A 26,341-nucleotide genomic window follows, 5' to 3' on the forward strand; every position below is an offset into this window, starting at 1 on the left:
AACTTAGTGTGAGAAACTAAAACGTGACTACAGGATGCAGTGTCAACATTTGTGAAGTCTGACTGTGAGATGTCAGCAAGATCAGGATAAGCATGCATGTTATCCTTTCGATGGGGATGTGAGGAGCTGCATGGAAAGAGATGAATGAGTGAAGGTGCAGGGTGGTCTGGGGAGTGGTGTGCAGGAGAATGCTTGGTTACAGAGTATGGGCATTGCCACTTTAAAGTGTTTTGTCACTCACATTTGCACCCTCCTGAGATCTCCTAACATGTGGGCCACTGTCCCCAGGTTTTAGGATCTATAATCCTACTGCTCACTTTCTCTACCAGCTCCATCCATAGTTGTTTCATTAGAGAGGCTCTTCTTTCTTTGGTCCTCCTAATGGGAAGCAGCAATTCACTTCAGTTGCTCTGATCCTACAGCAGTGCCTCCAAATTAGAGTCAGGGACATCGTGGGAAGGGAAGGCTACTTTCCTACCTCTTTTCCATTGCAGTGGTTGTTGAAGCCTTAAGAAGCTGTTGGATGCCTTTAAATAAAATCCTAGCTTTGACAAGGGGACTTAAGAGAGGAAGTTGTTCACTTATCTCTGTGGTTGGTGGGGAAACACAGAAACTGAGTTAAAGAGTAAACCTACCATCAGACAAGCAGGTTCCTGATCCCATGTCAGGAGCAGATCTATTTCAAGAAAGTTCTGTCCATTCACCTTACCAGTGAGCATTTACAATACTTTCTCCTTTTAATTTGTGAATTTCAAGATATTACTTTTGTGTTAATTGTAGATTAGATTGCTATGATTTACTATAATTCAGTTACATTCAGTTTTTGTTTTGAACAAATTATGTCAAACCAGCATTTCTTGTTGCATGAACTTCACATTGCTCCCTTCATCTAGAAACATTTGCTTGAACAAACATTTTCACCAGAGGTGATCAACACAGCTCAGTTACTCGCTGTTAGGAAGGACTTGTATATGCAGGCAGGGTTTTTTCTGCTACATTAGCACTCAACTTGATAATTCAGCTGGAAAATAGATACATTTATTCTCTCATTGAGCCACTTGCACAAAACTAATATTTCACTGCCATAAACTAAATTTTATTTTTAAATAGATAGTAAAAGGGCCATTTTAAATAAAAGACAACTTTTATTTAAAATAAATGCATTTATACATGTTTTCAAAATTAATGTTATGCTCCACTTAGGAGTTGGTGGCACAATTTCAGCTAGCTGTTACAATGAAACATGATATAATTAAGCAAGACTCAAAAAATTAATTTTCTTCTATTAAACTTTTAGTGTTACCTATCGATACCTGCAAAAGCATATTAAAAGCGAATACATTGTAAGCACATTCTGTAACTGATTTGTGATGCTATAGATTAAAAACTGTACAATTATATAAAACTTGTGTTTTTACATTAGTTACATGAGAAAAACAAATACTTCATATAGAATTACTTCATAATGTACTGGAAAGATTTTATATCTTAAGAAAATAAAAGAGGTAACTAATGCTGGTGATTAAAACAGCTTCACATAATACTATAAAGTGTAAAAAAAAGTTTGGCAATATAAAGAACAATATGTAAATGAAACTAATAAACAGACATTCAGGTAAGCAAGCTAAAAACAATGAGCTGTGTATTTTTGTTTTATTTCCAAACAAAACTACCTTCATTTTCAAAGTTTCTGTAGTAGTCTTGGATTTGTGTTGGGAATTTTTATCTTGAAAGTTAGAAATAGACATTTAAAAGTTTGATAAATATTTTATATGTTCTTTTCTGCCCTTGACATTACACTTTGTGGATAGCTTACGTATTATATTATATGGCTTGTTTCAAGGCAAACTTTGAAACAGATTTCTAACGAGGGGTCTTTCAAGTTGCGTGTCAGAAGGAGAGATCATGCCAATTCCAAAAGGAGCTGGTTACTGTTAGTGCACATACAGTGTTAACTAAATTTGGTAACTAAAACAAAAAGTCCATGGTAAAAGATTACAGTACGAGGCGCTTGCTGGAATAAGCAGCATATGTTGAGTAACAGCACTCATTTCTAACAAAGGCATTTTAATGGCCTGGATATATGTTTCTTTGATTTGCTGTCACATCCAACCGCTGGTAAGCTTAAAGAACATATCTTCATCCAAGCTTTCATTCTGGTCTTTAGCTCGCGTCGACAAGAAGATGTAACCACCAATGAATTCGTGAACTACTTTGCAGTCAATATCACCACAGATAAAAGAAAGCCGAATGTCATCTGCAAACTCGACAGTCACCTAAAAGTGGACACAGAACATGTAACACACTTATAAAAGCTACTGGTACTTTCTCCCTCCAACAGGTCAGTAGAATAAAAGCAACTAATGAAAAATATGAATTCCCATCTTTAGAAGCCTCAGAAAGAAATCACTCAAGGTGAAGACGCTTCCTTTTCCAGCAGATTTGTTGCTTGTTTTTTGATAAACATGCTTTGCAATTCTTATTCAATACTAATACTCCATGCCGCATTTTCAATAATTGCCTATTCTTTAATAAGTTTTATTTGGCCAAAAGATACACCAAGAAATGAATTTGTCTAATATAAAAATGTTATTTTAATCCACTTGCTGTTTTATACTAGCTTACCGTTGTGTAAATTGTATGTTGGAAAATCAACTCAAATTATTGTGCAACATGAAAATCTATTTAAGGGCAATGATAGGAGAAGAAGCAAAATTTAAAAACTGGGAGGAAAAAAATTAGAATTTGTTTCCTCTTTCATGTTGTTTCCTGTATCTCAACAGTAAAGGTTGCAAGATCAGTTATAATATTTTTAAATCAAATTATTCCCATCCCATATGCTCTATATACTCTATGTACTATGTATCAAATAACTGACTAGAATCTATAATAACTTGCACTTTCAAATGTATTTGATTCATCTGCAATTAAAACTTGAGATATTTCAAGCTTGATTTTGTTACTTGTACATGATATCTGATTCCGCTGCTTGTCTCACATAACCATTGATCAAGTATAACTATACAAAATACATATTGTGATAACATCCAAGTTATAATAACCTAAGTTGCCAAGTTTCAAGTTTCTTTAAAATGCAAAGGATTCAGTACAGTTCTAATTAAATCATACCATTTTGATCTCCCAATTTACATTCCACTGTTTCATGTTGCTGAACCTCCATGTCTTGATTGCATCTCCGGTGCTTGAATCCATCCTGATCAACCTATTGTAGGCTATGCCAATCAGATCATCTTTCTTACTTCCTTGAAATCTAAATTGTAACATATTTATTACATTTTTACAGAAAATTTCATTGGATGGCAGCAAATACTAAATTCTTTTTAAACAAAATATTCAATACATTCTTCATAAATGCCATATATTGCAACAACCTAAAGTACAACAAAATACTGAACAAATATTAAAAATTATTCTTTGAAAACTATTCATTTTACATTTGTTTTCACTGCATGTTGCAGCAAGACACTAAGCCCATAAACGTAAACTACAAGTTCCCAGAAATGCAAGTGATCACACAGCACAAGTCCTTCAATAAATTTTAAAATATCTGGTCTTTTCAAGAAAATCCAAAAAATAAAGAATCAAATATTCTAGAACTGATTGTTTGAAATTAAAATTGCTTGTGCAAGATCAAAATTTAATGTAGCCAACCATTTTAAACAGCAAGACTACTTTCGATAGAAATTAGCAACTTTTTTGAAATAAAAATCAGAATAACCCATCTCGAGTAGAAACCAGTCCATTCGTAATAACTTTTGCTAAAGTAGCAGCAAATGTATAGACCATTTTAGTCCACAGAAAGACTAATTGCAAAGAGATATTTCTGTGATCAGTTTTTTTCATATTTAAATGAGGTTTCAAAAGGCCCATTTGATAGTCAGTGCTGAATTTTTAAATATTAAATTTCATTCCAGTCCAGTAGGGGTGTCATGGTGGCTTTTCAATTAGCACTGCTGCTTCACAGCACCAGGAAACAGAATTAGATTTCCTTTGTGTGCTTCAGTTTCCTCTCACAATTCAAAAATGTGCATGTTAGGTGGATTGGCCATGCTAAGTTGTCCATTGTGTCCAGTGATGTGTAAATTAGGTGGATTAGCCGTGGGAAATACAGGGTGATCGGCGGGGAGGTCTGGGCGGGATGCTCTTCAGAGAGTCAAGGTGGACTTGCTGGGCTAAATGGCCTGTTTCCACACTGTAGGGATTCCGTCTACAAGAAAGTGAATCAGCCACAACCTAAGATATAACACTGCAGCCATTTATAAAAACATCATTCACTTTACAGCCTACAGTGAAGTGATGATGACAATTACTATATTCAAACTGGTAAGCAATACTCCAGGGAATTTCCACAGGATGTATCTCTCAAAAATGATGTATTTAAGTGGTTCGTTTTTAATCTCTGTCTGCATTGCTGACTTTTCTGATGCAACTTCAGAACACAAAATATAGGCACCTCAAGTAAAGACAATCTGCTTCTGAAATGAGTTTAAAACAAGGATGGTTGACAAGTAGATTGATTCCAGAGTGTGATACTGGAAATGCACAACCACTCGGAGCTTCCGAGGAGCACCAGAATCGACATTTCAGGCATAAGCCCTTCACCAGGAATGAAGCTCATTCCTGATGCAGGGAGTTTGCCCAAAATGTCGGCTTGTCTGCTCAGATGCTGCCTGACCGGATGTGCTTTTCCAGCCCCATACTCTTGACTCTGATCTTCAGCAGCTGCAGTCCTCACTTCCTCCAAGTAGATTGTTTGATCACCCAAGGAGGATTATAAATTTATCAATTATAAAGCAACAATAATTTCAGTTATTCAATTTATTGATGATCTAAAGGTTAAGAGGTAGAAACTCTGCATGTTCTCAAAAGCATGTGGCATAGTTGTGCAACAACAAAATATACTATACTTCCAGGTATAGGCCAATGCAACTCATTCAACTTACCGCACAGTAATTTGGGAAAAAATGAAACTGTCCATTTTGGCAAATAGAATAAAAAAGTATATTAGCTAAAAGATAAGAGATTGCAGTCCTGTGAGGTAGAGAGGGATTTGGGTGTTCTAGTGCATGAATTATAAAAGACTGTAGAAGTATGAGGGTACAGCAAATAACTAGGAAAATTGCTAGAATGTTATCATTTATTGTGAGGAACATTGAATACAAATATAGGCAAGTTATTCTTTAATTCCTGGGGGTTCTGGTGAGACTGAATTGGAATACTGTATACAGTACACAGTCTCCTCATTGAAAGAAGGATGTACATGTTTTGGAAACAGTTTGGGGCTGGGTTGTTTTATGGTTAAGGAAGCTAGGTATATATTTGCTGGAGTTTACAAAACTAACAGGTGACTCAATTGAAACATTAAGGATCGTGGTAAGGTTATTGTGGAGAGGATGTTTCCTCTTGAGAGAATCTAGTAGTAGGAGTCACTCATTTAAAATTCTGATGATACAATTATGGAGGTGTATTTTGTCCTGGTTTCTTTTGAAGAGAGGTTTTGATCCATAGGTGATGAGCTGCCTCTTCCAAGCCAATAAACAACTTGTGAGGCTTTGGGTTTTTATTTAAAGTTGGAACAATAGAAGCAGCATGAATGGGTGGAATTAAGTTTCCACAGAATCAGGATTTTAGTTTAGCACCAGTAGCTGTTGGGATTTTGAAGCTGGTGGTGGAAGCTGCTACATCACTCTCTCTCCCTCTCTCTGTATGTTACAGCTAAAAGCTTGGGTTCTCTCTCTGGCTCACATAATTCTTGCAGCAATCTGTTTTACTGACTTTGTTTTTGTCAAGGGTGTGTCTATGGGATGTTACTATATTGGAACAGTTGCTGTTTAGTAGTAAATAACCTTTTATTTTGTTAAGTTTTCTAACTGAGTTAAAGTTATACCAATTCTTTATTTTGCTTGTATTTTAACTATAGAGTAGAGATAAAGTTTGTTTTGCTTAAAGCGAAGTAGTGTAACCAACTAAGTTACCTCTGAAACATAGCATTGTACGCTTGTCTTTAAATAAAATTTAGGGTCTAGGTTATCTCCATGATATATTCAAAGGGGATTTGGTCTGCTCCACAACAAAACTAGGAGTAGGAGGCCATTCAATCCTGCTCTGCCATTCAATATGATCATGGATGATCCTCTATCTCAATGCCATATTCCCATTTACATGTGATCTCCATTGATGCTTTTAAAATCTAAGAACCTCCATCTTTCTTTGGACTTGGTCTCCACAGGCTTCCGTGGTACAGAATTTCACCGGTTCATTACCCTTTGAATGAAGAAATATTTCCTCATCTCAGTGCTAAAAGGTCCACCCCTTATCCTGAGACTGGCCACTCGTTCCAGATTCCCCAGCTGCAGAAATTATTCTCCCTGGCATCTGGTCAGTTGAACTTTGGTTGAATTTTGTGTTTCAAACAGATGCCCTCTCATCCTTTTAAATTAGAATGAAAACAGGCCCAGTCTCATAATCGCTCCTCATAGGACAATCCAGTCATCTCCATTATCAACCTATTGAACTTTCACTGCAATCTCTCTATGATAAGTATATCGTTTCTAATGGAAGGAAATCAAAGCTATTCACAGGTATGATCTCACCAAGGCCCTTTATTACTGCAGTAAGACATCTTCGAGGAGAAAGTGAGGTCTGCAGATGCTGGAGATCAAAGTTGAAACTTTATTGCTGGAACAGCACAGCAGGTCAGGCAGCATCCAGGGAACAGGAGATTCGACGTTTCGGGCACAGGCCCTTCTGGCCATTCCTGAAGAAGGGCCTGTGCCCGAAACGTCGAATCTCCTGTTCCCTGGATGCTGCCTGACCTGCTGTGCTGTTCCAGCAATAAAGTTTCAACTTTGATATGCAGCAAGACCTAACTTGGAGATGTTGGTAGTGGACTGTGGTGGACAAAGATAAAAATCACACAACACCAGGTTATAGTCCAACAGGTTTATTTGGAAACACTAGCTTTCAAGGCACTGCTTCTTCATTAGGTGGTTGTGGAGAATAAGGTCATAAAACAGCATTTATATCCAAATGAGTACAGTGTCATGGAGATGTGATGATACATTAAACAATTTAAGATAAATTTAGGATGGGATGTGTTGGTTTCTGTTCTTTGGTATGTAAATCCCAGAACTTCTTTGAAGTGGAGGAGATGCGGTGGAGGGCACCGTCGACCACGTCGCCTTCCTGACCTGCAGTCTTCTTGTTGACCTCTCCGCCTCCATCCTACTCCGACCTATCACCCTCACCTTGACCTCTTTCCACCTATCACATTTCCAACTCCCCTCCTCCAAGTCCCTCCTCCCTACCTTTTATCTTCTCCTGCTGAACACTCTCTGCTCATTCCTGAAGAAGGGCCTGTGCCCGAAACGTCGAATCTCCTGTTCCCTGGATGCTGCCTGACCTGCTGTGCTGTTCCAGCAATAAAGTTTCAACTGCAGTAAGACATCCCTACATCTGAACTCAAATCTCTTACCATGAATAACATTGACATCCCCAATGAAAGTAGACAGGTGCAACAAGCAATTTGGAAGGCAGTCAACTCAGTTGGCTGGACAGCTGGTTTGCAATGCAGTGATGCCAGCAGCATGGGTTTCATTCAGCATCGACTGCAGTTACCATGAAGGGCTCGCCTTCTCAACGTCTCCCATCACCTGACCCTCAGGTTAAATCACCACGAGCTTCACTAACAAGAGAACAGCCCTACGGTCTGGTAAGATTATGACAAGTTACCTTTAATTTAATTGACACCTTGTACATCCATAGTTCTTTATATATCACTATTTATAGAATTCTCTTTCTTTCTGTTTCTCATACCGCAGAGTATAACTTCACATTTAGCCATGTTGTACTGCATCTGCCAAGTGTTTGCCCACTAACTTAACTTGCCTAAATTACCTTGAAACCTCCTTGCATCCTCCTCACAACACACAATTCTGCCAAGTTTTGTGTCATCAGCAAACTTGGAAATGTTGTATTTGGCTTCCCTCATCCAGGTCATAAATATTGTGAATAATCTGGGACCCAAGCACTGATCCTCGTCATGCCCATCTGGTCACTGCCTGCCACTTGGAAAATATCCAATTTATTCTCATTCTTTGCTTCCTGTTTGTCAAGCAATTCTCAATGCATGCTAACATAATATCCTCTATCCCAAGTGCTTTAAACTTTGCCCATTAACTTCTTATGAAAACACCTTATCAAAAGCCATCTGAAAATTTAAATAGACCCCATTCACTAGCTCTCCCTTATCTATTCTAACAAGTTACATCCTCAAGAAACTCCACTAGATTTGTCAAGCATCATTCCTCTTTCCAAACCTACACTTTCCAAATGTTTGTTGTCATGTCTTCTAACTGGTCTGTAAATAATTTTTCTCCCCCCTCTCCCATTTTAAAGTATTGCAGTTACATGTGGCACCCATCAATCTGTAGGAACCCCACCAGAGTCTATATAATTTAGGAAGATAATTATGAATACATCCAATATTTCCAGAGAGACTAGGCAAATTCTTTTCTCACTGAAGACAGTAGGTCTTTGGAATTCTCTTTCAGAAAAGACAACTCAAGCGGAGGATTTGAATATTTTTAAGACAAAGGTGGATAGATTCTTGGTGGGGGGGGTTGTGCAGTTGGAAGATTATTGGACACAGGTAGGAAAGTGGATTTGATGCTACGATCAGGTTATCAGATCTTATTAACTGGTGGAGCAGGTTCAAGGGACCGAATATGTTCAAATGTTTGTGTTTGCATTTAAGTGGGAAATGTAGAACAATCCCATGGACACATGTTTCTTTTATTTCTCCTCTCAGCAATTGTACTTCGAATCCAAACATACTGATTAGAAACTGCAATGAATACAATCAAAATCCATACCCTTCCAGTGTTCTGTCCAGAGCAACTAAATGGCGTTTGAGTTATGGATGTCACCTTTTGGTATATACCAGGAGTTTACCACTATCTTGTGGCAGGTAGGAACTTAAATAATGTCATTAAGTAGATTTGCAACAACCCCCGGCAACTTAGTATGTAGCTACAGGTTTGTCAAATAGGAGCTTATATAAAATGTTTTCCAATGTGGATGTGGCCTCACAGCAGCTACATACTCCACAGAAGATGGGACAGAGTATCTGGGATCAACTGAGATGGGGTAATGGAAAAGAAATCTAATATATTTATTGGAATTATTGGAATGAATTCAGCTAATGTTATTTTTGAAACGGAGCTAGTCAAGATCCAAACTTCCTTTGAATAAAAAGCAACATTAAGGATACACTAAAGTTTTCGCCCCATCCTACCCTTTTGATGAAAAATTTCCTTCAGTTGATGACTCATTATAATACAGACAAGAAAACGAGTGTAGAACCCTCCATTACTTATTTAAAAATCAATATCATAGTAACTTCAATGGCTGCCAGAGAAGGTTGACACAAATCTTTGCATTCAAATGTTGGAAATTATTGCAAGCATTCAGGTTGCTATTAGATAATTTATAATTTGTTATAGTTTTAACAACATTACCTTGCAATGAAGTGAGTGATACCAAATTCAGGAAGTGACTGCCAAGCCTGGATAAACCTCATCTTCGCTTCAATGAGACTCATCTGAGCTACATTCTGATGGGCCTCAAGGATTCTGGCAGAGATCTAAAGGAAAAAAAAAACCAAATTATAAATCATTAATTGCCTTAGCAATGGATATCAGAACAGCACCGAACAAGAAGGGCAAAAAAAGGAATAGTAAAAACCAGAGTAATAAGGTTAGAAACATAGACACATCTATGTCTATAAAAAGTTAGTTTTATTTTAGAAAAAAACATTCATCAGAAAAAACATCCACCGTCACATGATCACAGGTCAACCAAATTGGTAGCTGTGCAGTCATGTAAACAGTCTTACATTTATGTTAACGCCTTTTATCTCAAAATTCATTTCCGCCAAGACATTTTAATGTCAAGGAAGGAACACACTTTAATATTAATTCTTCAATGCCAGATCTTTTTTTAAATGACTGAGCTTACAATATTCTCATTTATTGATTATCCTTTATCTCCCACTTTGGATCCAGTGGAGGTTTTCACTTCAATATCAACATTTAACATTTCTGACACACAAAGGAGCCCACATACATAACACAAAAACATTCATCCCATCACAGTGACTGAACTGTCCACTTACCAAATCCCTTACATAGCCTGGCTGAAGAGGGCAGCGTGAAGAGGGAAAAGGAAGTTGAAAGAAAATGCAGTGAGAATAAGGCAACCAAAGCACTCAAACAGCTTTTCACACCCATCGATCTGCCTCCCACCCACTCAGGAATAAAACCCAAAATGAATTACTAATGTTCCTGCAACTTCAATGAAGATGAAATCCTAAACATACAATGCAAAAAGAATCCAATTAAAAAGTACCAACATAAATTCTTGTGCTGTGAATATTCTTTAATTCCCAAGTAGTTAACATTTTTTTTGTTTTGGGGCAAACGTACCATAAACATATCATTTGCAAAAGAAGTATTCAACTAAAGATCTGCACTTTAAAACTATATAACTCAGCTTAAGAACACAGTAAAATAGTAATAATCAAACTTTTAGAAAACTAACTGGAATTAAATGAGTAAACTCAAACATGGCAGCACGTTTACATATCAAGTAAAAACTAATGTCTGCCATGTGCTCTTCACATTTCTTTCTGAATTATTGACTTTAGAAATACAAAAGTAATTCTTTTGCAAGTATAGTTTAGCTAAAGTTACGATGGCATTATGCACATCTCATGGAAACCAGAAATGATTAATATTATGTAAATGAGAATATAGCTCACATTTGAACTTCATACAGTAATTGATAAAATGGCACTTTGTTTTGTAGACTTTCTTTCCCTAGATTACAACGTTGTGAAGTTTACAGACACTTTCAGTATTAAAGGTACTATATAATTATATAAATACAAATGTCTTGAAAAAAGTATGAATATTGATATAATGCACAATTATGAGTTTTCACAATGAGAGAGGATATGGGTTACCTTGGGTTAAATGCTAGATTTATTTTGTCCTGCGTATACATATGTGGGTTTGGATGTCACAAGCACAACTTCAAAATTTGAGGATTATCCATAAATAAAAGGTTTGGCTAAAAGTATAAGCCTTTTGAAGATTTTAAGACAATAGACTACTAGTAGAATTTGTAGCATGGATCCATATGCAATTAAATGTGAATAAATGGGAGGCAATATATTTTGGGAGAAGTATTATAAATCTTCATCGAACAGTGTATATAACAGTGGGACACGAGGCTCAGCTCAAGTTGCTTACTTAGTGAAAATACAAGTAAAAATGCCCAAAAGAATCATAGGCTTAGAAAGAGGCTCTGGCAGGGTCACAACCTAAAACATTAAAACCGTTAACAGATACTGCCAAGTCTTGAAAACTGCATTCATTTCATGATTTGGAGATGCTGGTGTTGGACTGGGGTGTACAAAGTTAAAAATCACACAATACCAGGTTAGAGTCCAACAGGTTTAATTGGAAGCACACTAGTTTTCGGAACAACGCTCCTTCATCAGGTGAAAGCTATTACTTCCAATTAAACCTGTTGGACTCTAACCTGGCATTTATTTCAGACGTGGTTATTAAGCAACAGCAAAATTCATAATAATAATGCCAGATATGCAGAAACTGTAATTTAGAAAAGCAAAAGATGGATGCTGGATATCTGAAATAAAGACAAATGCAAGTAGAATGGCAGATTTGGCACCAACTATAAAGAAAGAAATAGGCTGAAAATTAACACATAGATGACACTTGAGATACTGAGACTATTTCCATGAGAGAAGAAAAAGCTGAGAGCATTTAATAAAAATCCATGTTGTGGGGTGTTGTGAGAATGGACAGGAAACAAAACCTATTGAGGATCATAAATTAATTTCACTATGAGCAAAAAGAAAAGCTTCATGATGTTACAGAGTCATACAGCATGGAAACAAACTCTTCAGTCCAGCTCATCCACGCTGACCAAGTTTCCCCAAATTAAAACACCTTCTCACTTGTCTGCATTTTGCCCATGTCCCTCTAAATTTCAAAAGTCTTTTAAATTATGTAACTGTACCTGCATCTACCACTTCCTCTGGGAGTTCATTCCATATACACTGCGTGAAAAAGTTGCTTCTCAGGTCTCTTTTAAATCTTTTTCCTTTCACCTTAAAATTATGCCGTTGACCTTTGAACTCTGATTTGCTATTCACCTTATACATGCCCCTCACAATTTTATATCCTCTATAAAATGTCATCCCTCAACATCCTACGCTCTAGTGAAAATGTCTCAGCTTATCCAGCTTCTTATACTTCAAACCCTCCTGACCTGGTTACATCCTTGTAAATCTTTTCCGCACTCTCTCCAATTTAATAATATCCTTCCTGTAGCAGGGCAACCAGAACCGTACACAGTACTCCAAAAGTGGCCTCAGCAATGTCCTGTACAACCTCAACGTGATGTCCTAACTCCTAAACTCAATGGAAACATTGGTCCTTCTGAAAGTGATGGGACAAAGCTAATGTGAAAATATTTCAGAGATGACTGCAGTACATAACACCAAGCAAATTATGGCTAAAATTCTGTGACAGCCTTGTGCAAGTGCAAGCAATGCAGAACTTTGATACTAGCCCCATGAACTCAATTTAGCATTCTCTCATTAGCTTATAAGCATTCATTCCAGAAATTCCCCAAATGCTCACAACAAGCTAATTCTTCTTTTTCTAAAACTAATTAACAGGTTGTGATAATTATGATTAGCATGTAACTATTTTACCTTTAACAGCGGCAGAGTGAAGGGACTACAAAAAGCAGCGAGAAATCAACATTCTCCATTTATAATAATAAACTTAAAAACCTTAGCTCCAAAACTATATACAGAGGAATCTCGATTATCCAAATATCAATTATCCAAATATTGGATTATCCGAAGGAGATGTCAAGGTCCCGATAGAAACATTACATGAAAGTGGTGTTTCCAACACTGATCGCGCCTTTTTTTAGATTAAAAACGAACTCGGCTTACTGAAATGCTGCCGAGAACAGTCCTGAACATCGATGGGACCCCAGGCACCATCTCCAAATGACTGACCTCTCACCGTCCCTCTCTCTCCCCACACTTTCCCTGGAGTTCTACACAGGGGTGTACCCAAAACCCCCCTTCCCCAGATAATCTCTCCAACATTTTCCTATACATGGCAAAGTTGGAACTTGTCAAAATGTTGCAATAAAAAGTTGTGTGGGGGGCTGCGTGTGTGTGTACGCGCGCGCTGTGCGGCTGTGTGTGTGTGTGTGTGTGTGTGTGCATGTGCGCTCTATTTGGAGACTCACCCCAACCCCCAAAGGCAGCAGTCTTGTTGTTGGTGTCCAGTCCGGCTGCCCAGTTGGTGTAGAAGGGGAGGGGTCGGTGCAAACAGGTGGCGGGGTTGGGGGCAGGCAGGGGTGGACTGGAGGGCTAGGTGGGGTTGGGTGTGGCCAGACAGGGATGGCACTCGGCATTGTAATAATTCACTAATCCAAGGAAAGACCTAAGCTCCATTGCAGATGTGGCAGCCAGGGCACCATTGATTGCCCTTTCTTTATCTTCTAACTAACTCAGTCTTGTTGACTCTGTAGCCTAAGTTGGTCATTTGGGGTGGTAGAAATACATTATTCCCTTCTAAGGTATATGCCTGCCTGGGAGAAACATCTAAGGACTATGTCCAAGGTCTCTAAGTGCTCCTTATTGGTTTTCCCTGCGAGAAGCATATCATCTAGGCAAATGGTGACCTGGGGTAGACTTTGTAAAATGCTCTTCCTCATCCACTGAAAAATAGCACAGGCTGACGATAGCCCAAACGGCAGTCTTGTATATTGGTACAAACTCTTATGGCTATTAACTGTGGCATACTTCTGCGAATCCCCATCTAACCACAAATGCAAGTATGCATTGCTCATGTCCAGCTTCATGAACAAAAGCCACCCTGCCAGGTTTGCGTAAAAATCCTCTATACAAGGGATTCGATATTTATCCAGCTGCAAAATGCAGTTTACCGCTTGTTAAAAGATCCCCACAAAGGCGAACTGACCCGTTGGGCTTCATAATCAGCACTAGCAGTGCTGCCCATTCCACAAACCGGATTATTTTGATGATTCCTTCACTTTCCAACCTTCTGATGTCTGTCTCAACGTATGCCCATAAGGCAAATGACACTGGTGGGCCTTGCAGAATCATGGAATTGCTTCCTGGTCAATATGCAAAGTGGCCTTGGCTACTCTGATAGTCCCTAGACCTTCTTGAAAAACATCCAAGTATTTCATTAGGACCTCACTCAGGCAACCATTTTCTAATTGAAAAATGTTGAGCCAATCTCGGTGAATTTTCCTAGGTGAGTTTTGGCCACATAGGCCATGCCCACATTTTTAAATAAACTTGCCTGATTTAAAAAAGGAAGTACATATCTTTTAGGATTTGGTTGGAGCTCCAGAACCCAATTTTGCAAGGCACAGTTTGTGAAGCCCTAGTATACCCAGTCACCACACCTGACATTTGTAACATTTTTCTGGGACTTCCCAAGCTAAGACTCTATCAAAGTGAGCACAGATGCTTTATTCATAGTTTACCTATTTGCACCTTCTTCTGATTGAATAACCTGTTCTCCCTACCTCCTCACCTTTCACTCTTAACACAGAGGCCGTACAAATGCAGAACAGGTCATGGTTATATAGCACAGAACAGACTCTCATCGATGCCAACCAGATAGCCAAACTGATCTAGTCCCATTTGCCAGCATTTGGCTGTTATCCCACTCAACCTTTCCTGTTCATATACCCATCCAGATGCCTTTAAATGTTGTAATTGCACCAGCCTCCACCAGTTCTTCTAGCATCTCATTTCTTCCTCCCTCCAAATTTATTCAAAATTAAACTCAATCCCTAAAACAGAAATCTGACAAAATCTTGCTCTTATAACTCGAAGTATTTGTTTTGAAAAATAAAAAAAAGGAGAATGTATCAGATGAATGTTTAAAGCTCTGAACTTTGTAACCTTGTACAGCAATGATCAAGTCCAAAGTCTGTACAGATATCCTGTGCATTGTCTAGTACATTGCTGCATATTTTTGGTGACTCATTCTGCTGGACAAATTTGAGGAATACAAAAGCTCATTTATATCAAATCACGCTGGTTTGGTGTGAAACAGACTTTTTCTTTCCTGTTTTTTTGTCATTGTAAGACTTCTGCCAACAGGAAGGAACTGTTACATGGGCAGCAATAACTGCCCTCAAATATATCACTCTTCCCAGATCGGAAATGCCAGCAGAGTGAAACACAGCTGAACCAGGAATCTTTGAATAGCTTCTCAGTGCAGGTATTTGTATTTGTAATTTTTCACCATTTGGGTTATCCATGCAAATCGTGGAAACACCATTAACCAATCTCTAAATTGACATCTGGATAATAAAGTAAGGCTTATCAGGAGGTGTGCAACAAAAAGACCCCTCACTATTGTGTGTTTCACCCTTACCTATTGCTTGACCAAATATTGTATAAAAGGGGATTTGTACACGTGCCTGCATCATTCAACCACCCCTCAGTGCTTTACATACTGAATTTACTGCTGGGTGCCAGAAAATAACTGGATCTCTGTAGGACAGGTCTAAAGATGCTCAAATTCAAACATTTCAATGATTAAAAATGAGGCTATTCTTCTGTCTGTAATTTATAGCTGCAGCCTTCAAATGAGGCTGAAATTATCTTGAAATTTAGTATTTGTTTAAATAGTAATCTTTTATGATAATAAAATTGCAGTTATAACTTTCAATGCCCCCAAACTTGTGAGGTCATGCATTTCACGTGATAAATCAGAGCACACATACATTTTCCAGCAGTAATCAAAGTAGATGCATATTACAACTGCATACAGAATGAGTACATAATATCATCAGTTACAATAGGCTCTGTCTCTGTCTCAGGCTAACATTTTCAAAAAAGGATTTCCTCCTCAAACAACTATTACTTGATCTTTCAAGGCTTCATGAATAGACATGGAGAAATTCACTACTCCCTGAAGCAGTTTGGGTAATGGCAAGAAAGTTGGGAACATACAGGCAACAATGAAAAAAAAAATCAGATTCTCGATGTAGAGAAAATTCTAAGTTTCCCCTTAAGGTTTCATCAAATCTTGTTAAATGAGTGGAGATTACCTTACTTCCATGCATTTGCATCTCTTTACTCACTCGACTCACCTCATTTGCATGCAGTGTACAATTCTGCTCCCCTTCGTCAAGAAACAACACAGCACTAACTCCTCACATTAAAGTCAGAATGGTAACTTGGAAGCAGCTCGCAGCTCACTTTCGAGCAAGCATATAATCCATCTTCACAAGAATGACCATGTACTCTCCATGGACACCACCTTCGCTGCCTGCCCTTGTCCGTGGGAGGGCATCAGCAAACCTCCAGGCTCACTACATCATCATGGTGCCTTTGACAAGGTCCCTCATGTCAGGCTGATACAAAAGTAACTTGGGATCAACGATCATAACGGATTTGATCACAAAAGGCAGAGGCTGTTTTTCTGACTGGAGATTTGTCACCAGTGGTCCTCCATGGGGATCAGTGTTGTTTGTAATATATTGGAGGGGAATGTAGGTGGTCTGATGATTAAGTTTACTTGTATATCCGGTGCTCTCGATGTAGTCTTCTCTACATCAAATAGACCTAGTGCAAACCCGTGGTACAGTGCAGAGAACATCTCTGGTTCATACGCATCAACCAACTCCACCTTCCAATAGCCATCCACTGCAACTCCCCCTCCTAATCCCCGGAGGACATATCTATTCTGGGCCTCCTCCACCACCTACACAAGGCCACCCACAAATTGGAGAAGGAATACTTCATCTTCCACCTTGGGAACTTACAACCACACGGCATGAACATTGAATTTACCAGTTTCCATATCTTCCCTCCCCACCCCACCCAGGTCCAACCTTGACTCAGATCCACCCTCTTGACCTGACCTTTCAGTCCATCTTCCTTCCCGCCGACCTATCACCATCACCTCCTACCTTCGCCCATCTATCACCATTCCACCTACCGTTCCCAAGTCCCACCCCCCAATTTATCTCTCATCCCTCCTTCCCCAGCCCCAGTCCTGAAGGGTCCTGTCCGAAACATTGACACTTTTGCTCCTCAGATGCTGTCTGAACTACTGTGCTTTTTCCAACTTAATCAACTCAGTTCAGCATCAGATTTGGGGAGCTGTGGATTTTGAGGAGGATTGCTAGAGGATACAGCAGGATCTAGATAGTCTGGAGACTTGGGTGGAGAAATGGCAATTGAATTTTAATTTGGACAAATGTGGGGTGATATTTTAGAACATGTAATGCAGGAGGGAAGTATACAGTAAATGGCAAAACTCTTAGAAGCATACAGAGTTATTTGGCCTACATGTCCACAGACCTTCAAAGTGGTAACACAGTGAATAAGGTAGTCAAGAGGACATATGGTCATGGAATAGGGTAACTGGCAAGTCATGCTGCAGCTTTATAGAACTTTAGTCAGGTCATATTTGGAATGTGTGTCCTGTTCTAATCGTCAGTCTATCATAAAAATATGGGGGCTTTAGAGAGGGTACAGAAAAGGTTTACCAGGATGTTACCTCATTTAGAGGGTATGAGCTATGAGAAGAGATTGGACAAACTTGATTTGTTTTCATTTCAATGTAGAAGGCTGAGGGGTGACCAGACAGAAGCTTACAAAATTATGACAGGCATGGATAGGATAGATTATCAGAATCTTCTTCCCAGACTAATGTCATTTACTAATGGCTTAGGTTTAAGGTAAAGGGGCAAGTTTAAAGGAGATGTGAGAGGTAAGTTTTTGTTTTTACACAGAGAAAGTGCCTGGAACATGCTGCCAGAGGTGGTGGTAGTAGCTGATATAACAGCAACATCCGATAGGCATCTTGACGTATATGAATAGGCAAGGAATAGAAGGATATGGATTGCTTAGAGGCAAAAAGTTTTTAATTTAGAAAGACTTGATTTGGACGTGACCATAGGATTTATGGTTAGTAAGTTTGCATATGCCACCAAAATTGGAAGTATAATTGACAGCAAAGAAGGTTACCTCAGAATACAATGTGATCGTGATCAGATGGACTAATAGGCTGTAGGGTGTCAGATGGAGTTTAATTTAGATAAATGTGAGATGCTGCATTTTGGGAAGACAAATCTTAGCAGGATTTATATACTTAATGTTAAGTCCTCGGGAATGTTGCTGAACAAAGAGACCTTGGAGTGCAGGTTCATAGTTTCTCGAAAGTGGAGTTGCAGGCAGATAGGATAATGAGGAAGTTGTTTGGTATGCCTTCCTTTATTGGTCAGAGCTTTGAGTGTAGGAATTGGGGAGGTCATGTTGCAGCTATATAGGACATTGGTTAGGACACTTTTGGAATACGGTGTACAATTCTAGTCTCCCTCCTATTAGACAATGTTGTGAAGCTTGAAAGGGTTCAGAAAAGATTTACAAGAATGGTGCCAAGTTTGGAGGGTTTGAGCTATAGGGAGAGGCTAAATAGGCTGGGGCTGTTTTCCCTAGAGCATCAGAGGCTGAGGGATGATCTTATAGGAGGTTTATAAAATCATGAGGAGCGTGGTTAGGGTAAGCAGATGACGTCTTTTCCCTGGGTGGGGAGTCCAGAACTAGAGTGCAAAGGTTTTGGGTGAGAGGAGAAAAATTTAAAAGGGACCTAAGGGGCAACTTTTACACATTGATGGTGGTGCGAGTATGGAATAAGCTGCCAGAGGAAGTGGTGGAGGCTGGTACAACTACAACATTTAAAAGGCATCTGGATGGGTCTATAAATAGGAAGGGTTTAGAGGGATATGGGCCAAGTGCTGGCAAATGGGACTAGATTAGGTTAGGATAGACAACATGGACGAGTTGAACTGAAGAGTCTGTTTCCATGATGTACTTCTCGATGACTCAATGCCTTTGTGTATAGGAACACACTTGGTGTGCCGAAGAGCTTGTTCCTGTGCTGTACTGGTCTTCATTCTTTAATCGTTATATGGAGAACGATGAACAGAAAGGGAGGGTGCAAGGTCACTGGGGACATAGATAGTAACAGGGAACAAGGAGGATTGGATGGGGTAGTCATTCTGTATTTCAGGTGGAGCTAGCAATCTTTGAGACAAAGTTGAAACTTTGCCATCTTTGATCCAAAGTCAATTGAACGATAATGAGACAAAATGGTTGCTATTGCATGCAGAGTAGGTGGAGTAAATTAATCTCTCTCTTTGGAGTGTGGGGGTAGGCACTGTTAAAAAATTATGGTCTAAAGTATCATGCCCGGTGCATAGTTTGTAATAATTACCTTATGTCACATAACTAAACCTCATCAAAATGGCAACTAAAAGTCTTAACCAAGGTTTGCCAATTCTGAACCACTTGGACTGCAACATTTTGGAGCTGCCACATTTACACACACAACTGCAAGTATGCAAGCACTTGGTCTGTGATGTTCAAGGATAGCCTTATTTGAGAGGAAGGACTGCTATGATAGTGAATTAATGTGCATCACTTCGGTTCTGCAACATACATCTGGATAAGGTTACGCAAGGTTTCCTTATCGGGACATGACAATGCCTCCATGCACATAGTAAGGACATAACATGTCATTTTGTAACGACTGATGCAAGGACTCAGAAGAACTGTTATCGAAATATTGTTCTGTTTGTGACCTTCCCCACAGATTACTAGCTTATGCATCAGACATGGATATTGTAGTCAGTGAATTCCTTGTGGCTTTGCTGCACACAGATAAAGACAGTACTGAAGAAGTGAGAGCAATTACAATGTCGTCAAATCCAGCAATCTCTAGTGGCTGCTGGACTGCCTCTGAAAAGGATGAGGAGCAGCAGCAAAGTGCCCCCAAGGAGGCAGAGAAAGGTGACCAGACCTCACGTACACTAATCTCACAACGATTGTCGTTGGCTGTCAGGACCAATGATTTCCTTTGCCATCATCACCAAACTGCGTCACCTGCTGCAGTACGTTAAGTACATAGAAAGAATGGACAGTTATCCCAACTCTTTGACAGTCAAAGTTACAGCTATGTTGTATTTTCATACCAGAGGCTTGTTTCAAGGAGCAAGTGGAGCCCTGTGTGGCATTCCCAATCCTCAAACCATAAAGGCGTTTAGGTTATTATTAATGCTCAAGCAACCTGACAATCAGATTCTTTACCATTGTTGAGCTTTCCCTAGAAACAGGATCCTCCAGATTGCATCCATTTTCTTTTGAGAGTAGCTTATCAGCAACCTGCAGAGTCTGTCAACAGAAAAGGTTTCCTTTCCATTAATGCTCAATTTCTACGTGATCATTGTTGCAGGATTTGGAGGTCTGTCAGATGTCCTGAGATCAGCATGATACATACACAGTAGAGAACCCGCAGGATTCTACCTCCTTCCAAGATCCCCAGGCCATACAGGAATAGCTGCTGGAAGACCAGGATTACTCCCCTAAACACGACTTTATAATAATCCTCAGACTGACACAGAACTTTGAATCATAGCAGCCCATCAGGGCTAATGTGGAGTAGCCCATATGCTTCCTTGAGATGAGATGTCAATGCCTGGACCTCTCCAGCAGGGTGTTTCAGTACAGACCAGAAACAGTGTTCCTCTTCATTGTGGCATGCTGTGACCTTCAGAATTGGAACCAACAAATGGGAGCATGTCCTGGATGCATAGGAAATAGGCAACCAACAGTAATCTTCTGAAAATGGAAGATGGGGATGAGGATCATGACATTGACGAGGAGCAACGCCCTAGACAGTATGACAGGGCATTGTGTAGTCCAGCAGGAGTACTGAAATCTTCTTTCAACACAAAACAGCTGGATTTCTTTCATTACATGAATTACTGTTGGCTTTCTGGCAAGCAGTCTCTGGTCAGTCCAACTCCACATAGACCTGGTTATATTTACAGTCCTTGAATTTTTCAGCCACTGAAGAAATGTTTCCTTCTGATTATATGCTGGGTACCTTCAGGCAATTCTACACTTTACACTTAGAGAGAAAGTAGTAGTAATTGAGATTACGCACTAACATCAGATGGTGCTCTGAGTCGGTTGCTCTCACAGATTCAATCAACATCTGACAGGCAAGTGTTGTGTAGTAAAGTTTCATGATTGTGAACAGATTGGGAGCAATCTTGAGACACTTCTTTTCCATCCTTCCATTAGCATTCAGCATTTCAGAGTTTATGTAGACTGCTAAATTGTCCCAAAATACTTGAGCTCCCTATTGGACAATGTTCAACTTGAGAGGCAGCATTTTGTGTAGCTTCTCTCAGCAGTCCACTGAGCTATAAGGGAGAGTGGAGATGCGGACTTCCCATTGCACATCTCTGCACTTGGAACACAGTACATTCTCTTGAAAAAAGTGATTAGTTAGAATCAACCTGCAGCAATGTGTGGAATTAGTGATTTTATGCTGGCATTCACAAGGTGGGTATAAGTGCAGATGATCTGTGCAGGGCAAGCAGAAATTTCAGATTTCCATTATCCTTTGTGTGAAAATGTACTTCCTGACTTCAAACCTTAGTGATGTAGCTCTAATATTAAAGTTTCTCAACAGAAAACTTTTTATCCATTTTAAACAGCTCAATTACATCATCCTTCAAACTCTTCCCCTCTGAATACTTCATAAACAAACCATGGCAAGTGCCATTCCATTGTGGCAAATTTGAATAATAACCCCTCAAAAAAGCAAGTACGTTTCTGTGAAGTTGCAATGCTGAAAACTGAATGCAGTATCCCAATTAGGGTCTGATCAAGGCTCTGTACAACTTGACAATCACTTCCTTACTGTTGAATGCCAAAGCCCTTGGAATAAAGGCCAACATTCCAATGGTTTTTTTGATTTTTGAGAACCAGCTTTTAAAAATCTGTACAGCTGGCAGCTTAGGTTTTAGAAGAGAAAATAGGTTTATGTTACTAAAAAAAATTCCAATTCTTCTTCAAATCAAAAACTGATGAGCTCACATTTATTAAAATTGAAATATGCTTGGCATTGTTTTGCCCAATTAATCAGCCTTCTATATCCTTTTGTAGCTTTTTGCTCCCAGATCACAACAAACTGTGCGCAAATCTGAAGACGTAACTCCCAACTTCTTTATCCAAGTCATTTGTAATGAATGCTGATATTGAGGTATCTGTACAAATTCCTGAGGAATGGCACTGCAACAGAGAATCTTCTATACAACCCTATTCTCTATCTTGCCTCCCACAATCATTAACATCACCTGTTACCTCCAATTGTATATGCTTCCATTTTCTAGATGTTACAGGTATATAATACTCAAAATTAAAAACAGGCAGCTTTTTTACAGAGCCAGTGAAAGGTTCCAACAAATGCCCCCAATCAAATGACCTTCTAAAATACTGGAGCCGTTATTTGAAAAAGGAGCAACCGAAACAAGAACTCAAAAATGGGTCAATAGTGCTCGGTTTAGCAAGATTCCAAACAATATGTTGGAAGGAATGGAGAAAGAGGGTTCTTCTTCCAAGTACCATAGAAATGCTATAGGATTTGATTGGTTTGTAATGCGCAAACTGGCAGCAGAAAAGTGTGAAGGAAAATGGACTGGTTTGTAGATGCTTGGCATTAAGTTAATTTATTAATCTGAAGATTTGACTTTTGTTAACTATTGAGCATGAAAGTGTGATTTTATATTTTTCAAATTGGTAGTCAGATGCAGTTTTGCATCTAAACTCAGAAATTTTAAATATTGCCTTATTGTCTCAATGTGAAAAATAAGCATCACTGAAGTTATTAAATTATTGCAATAACTGCAGGACATGGCCACATTTGAATTTTAAGTCATAAACCCATTAAGAGACGTGCCCAGAAGGTAAATAGGTGATAAATACCAGCAGGCCATGTATCCTTTACTGATTTAGAAAACTTCAAATAATTAATTAAACCCAGATGATCCTCAAGTCGTCTAAACATGTCAACTTTTTCCATACTTCCAACCTAAAATAATCCAGTTGGGAATCATATCCTATCCCCAAAATAGGGACATGAATGTGTTGTTTTTCATTAAGAATTCAACATTTGTGAAGAGTTGAAGGTGTCAACCTGGGTGTCAGCTATGTTGCATTTCCTTTCGCATCAGAAGATTATGGATTCAATTTCCATGATACAGACTTAAACATAAAATCTAGCACAATGAAATATTATGGGAATATTACACAGGCAAGAATGCTAATTTTCAGCTGAGCTGTTAAACTGATGGCCCATCTAACCTCTCAGGTAGGCAAGTATGATCGAAAGACACTATTTTAAAGAAAAGCATGGGAATGCTCTCTATCGTCCTTGGCAACATATATCAATGGTTGCTTGATTGTACAGAACCAGAGTACTGTTGAATAAAAAAAATGAACCTGCTATCAAAGCTTTTAGTCTTACATTTGTCAGGACAGATAGAAGAAAGAACAAAGAAAATTTACAGTCCAGGAACAGGTCCTTTGGCCCTCCAAGCCTGAGCCAATCCAAATCCACTGTCTAAACCTGTTGCCCATTTCCTAAGCATATGTATCTCTTTGCTCCCAACCTACTCATGCATCTGTCCAGACGCATCTTAAATGAATCTACTGCATCTGCCTCTACTACCTCTGCTGGCAACGTGTTCCTGACACCTACCACCCAGATGCAAGAATACCAAATTCAAAAAGAACAATAATTTATATGGCATTTGATAATGCATGCTGAGTGGTTGGGAAATTTACACTGATTAGCCAAAATGTTACCATGGAAAGGATGAGTGCACCAGGGAACAGTTGCCCCCACGCATGCCTAGACAGGTTCATTTAGCTTCCAGCGGACCTGAATCAGTGAGCCACATTGCCGGCCCAATCAATTGTTAAATTGGTTGTTATTATAATCTGTAGTACATTTGGGATTGTTCAGCATTTTCAAGTGATTAAAACTATGGCAGGTGTTGGGTGGCAGAGGAGGAGGAAAGAATGGTTCTTACAGAAATTAGGCTAATTTTAGGAAATCTTCTGTATGTTCCATACAGATATTTAAGTTAAGAAACTTCCTGGAAATAAAATTTCAAGAATCACCAAACTGCAAAAATGCTCCCAATCTCACATTAGAAACAGGAGAATTATTATTTGATTCAATTATCTATCTTGAACCGCAAGAGTTTTACAGGGTTCCATTTCAGCAAATACTATTCAATTTAGTTGAACTGGGGAGAGCTTGCAAAAATATTTCTTGCAAATAACCTCAAAACTTTTAAGGTGAAAAGGAGATAGTTACTCAGTAGGGAAATGAAAGTTTCTGACCAAGGTTTCTATGCACTATAAAATAAGGCATATGAAGTAAAACTCTTGGGATTAGGTAATTATCCATAAGCCAAGTGATAAGAAATAATTAGTGAAAGACAGAGTACTGTTTCGACCACATCATAACCTATATACAGCTAAGCAAAACAAAACAGATACACTAAAGCCAACACTACCGATAGTGACAGCATAATGCCATCTCTGATCGAAGGATAGTGAAATGATCCTGAAAATTTAATGATATTCAAGTTTTCCAAGTTTGTCTTGGAACAAGGTTGATACTATGCATGCTTAACGTGTTTATATGTTTTGAGGCTGAACAGGTTTGTATGTTTTTAGATTTTCAACCAGTATATATCCAAGATACTCATTCATAACTTATCAAAGGCAATTATCTCATGCTGTGGGATGAAACAAAATGAAGTTGCATGCTATTTGTAAGCCAGCAGAAAATGATTTCAGTAAAATACCTGCTTATTTTTATACTTTTTCAAGTAGCGAGGAGACACAAGACATTCTGGATTGATGTCTGTTGAATTCTGGTCTGGAATAACTTGAGGATCAGGGTTTAAATGTTGCATCTTCAAAAACGACAAGATATTCTGCACCTCAAGACTATATGAGCTGTCTGCCATTGTCTTGCCCTTTGATGCTAATCTGCAGGCTGCCATCCATTGTGCATACTGCTTTTCCTAATGAAACAAATCACAATGTTAACTTCAAAAGGAATGTATGTTACCTAATATAAAATGTTTCAAACATTCACTTTCTCTTGGATTACAACATTTACCAAAAAAACTCTATTTAAACTATCTACCATGATCATGCTATATTCATTTTTCTCCCCCACACTAAATAGAAAAGCTATAAGAGAAATCTCATTGGCATCAGAATCAGTGGACAATATATCTCCAGTATCATGTACAAATAAGTGATGTGTTACATTACTATTATAATGTATTTATTAAAGTTAACTTATCATTGTCTAATCATGTCACACGGCCACACAAGGGCAACCGCCGACCAAGGATTCAAAAGATACAGGCAGTAAACAAATGGTGCACAAGGTTGTTTTATTAGGCAGGCTGAATAAATCACGTTCTATGTTAATTACACAATTTTGTCATGAATCATGTTCATCAATTTTGGCAGCACATGATTAGGCTCAATGATTTATTTTGATGAAGTAAATCAAATTTCACTTCTATTACATGGGATTGAGAGGTTGTTCAGAGTGTTTAGGATTTTGTTTGGAGATTTTGTTTCATTGATATTTGCAATCAACGCACCTTTGTTATTTAGTCACTCAGGTAGTTCACCTGTAACGCATTTCACTTTGAAATGCTGAACAAAGAAAATTGTGGATTTGAGTAGAATGAAAAACATTTTGCTTAGAAATGTTTCTCATGGTGAATTTTTTCTCAACATTTCACTTGAAGTTCACTTTAATAAAAAATACATTAATATTCACATCAGTTTTTAACCATAGAGATGTACAGCACAGAAACAGACCCTTTGGTCCAACCTGTCCATGCTGACCAGATATCCCAACCCAATCTAGTCCCACCTGCCAGCACCCGGCCCATATCCCTCCAAAGCCTTCCTATTCATATACCCATCCAAATCCTCTTAAATGTTGCAATTGTACCAGCCTCCACCACTTCCTCTGGCAGCTCATTCCATACCTGCACCACCCTGTGTGAAAACCTTGTCCCTTAATATTCCAAAAGTGGCTTAACCAATGGCCTGTACAGCCGCAACATGACCCCCTGTACTTAATACTCTGACCAATAAAAGAAAACATACCAAACGCCTTCTTCACTATCATATCTACCTGCGACTCCACTTTCAAGGAGCTATGAACCTGCACTCCAAGGTCTCTTTGTTCAGCAACACTCCCTAGGACCTTACCATTAAGTGTATAAGTCCTGCTAAGATTTGCTTTCT

General features: G+C 38.8%; 1 protein-coding gene across 7 annotated transcripts in view; it reads right to left on the reverse strand.

Moving 5' to 3' along the window:
- Positions 1-1,125: 1,125 nt before the first annotated feature.
- The window catches only part of fermt2 (FERM domain containing kindlin 2), a 148,253-nt gene continuing 123,037 nt past the window's right edge, over positions 1,126-26,341 (reverse strand). For 4 of the 7 annotated variants that reach the window (XM_043697669.1, XM_043697665.1, XM_043697667.1 and 1 more), the window contains 5 exons: positions 24,865-25,086; positions 10,196-10,216; positions 9,540-9,664; positions 3,130-3,271; positions 1,126-2,276 (listed from right to left, as the gene is read on the reverse strand). In XM_043697669.1, the coding sequence (XP_043553604.1) occupies positions 2,103-2,276; positions 3,130-3,271; positions 9,540-9,664; positions 10,196-10,216; positions 24,865-25,086 (684 nt within the window). In that variant the 3' untranslated portion in view covers positions 1,126-2,102. Of the gene's footprint in view, positions 2,277-3,123; positions 3,272-9,539; positions 9,665-10,195; positions 10,217-24,864; positions 25,087-26,341 lie in introns of those variants that run through there. The other 3 variants (XM_043697670.1, XM_043697668.1, XM_043697671.1) reach the window with 2 other exon arrangements.

Source organism: Chiloscyllium plagiosum, chromosome 10 (genome assembly GCF_004010195.1).
Source record: "Chiloscyllium plagiosum isolate BGI_BamShark_2017 chromosome 10, ASM401019v2, whole genome shotgun sequence".
Classification (NCBI taxonomy): domain Eukaryota; kingdom Metazoa; phylum Chordata; class Chondrichthyes; order Orectolobiformes; family Hemiscylliidae; genus Chiloscyllium; species Chiloscyllium plagiosum.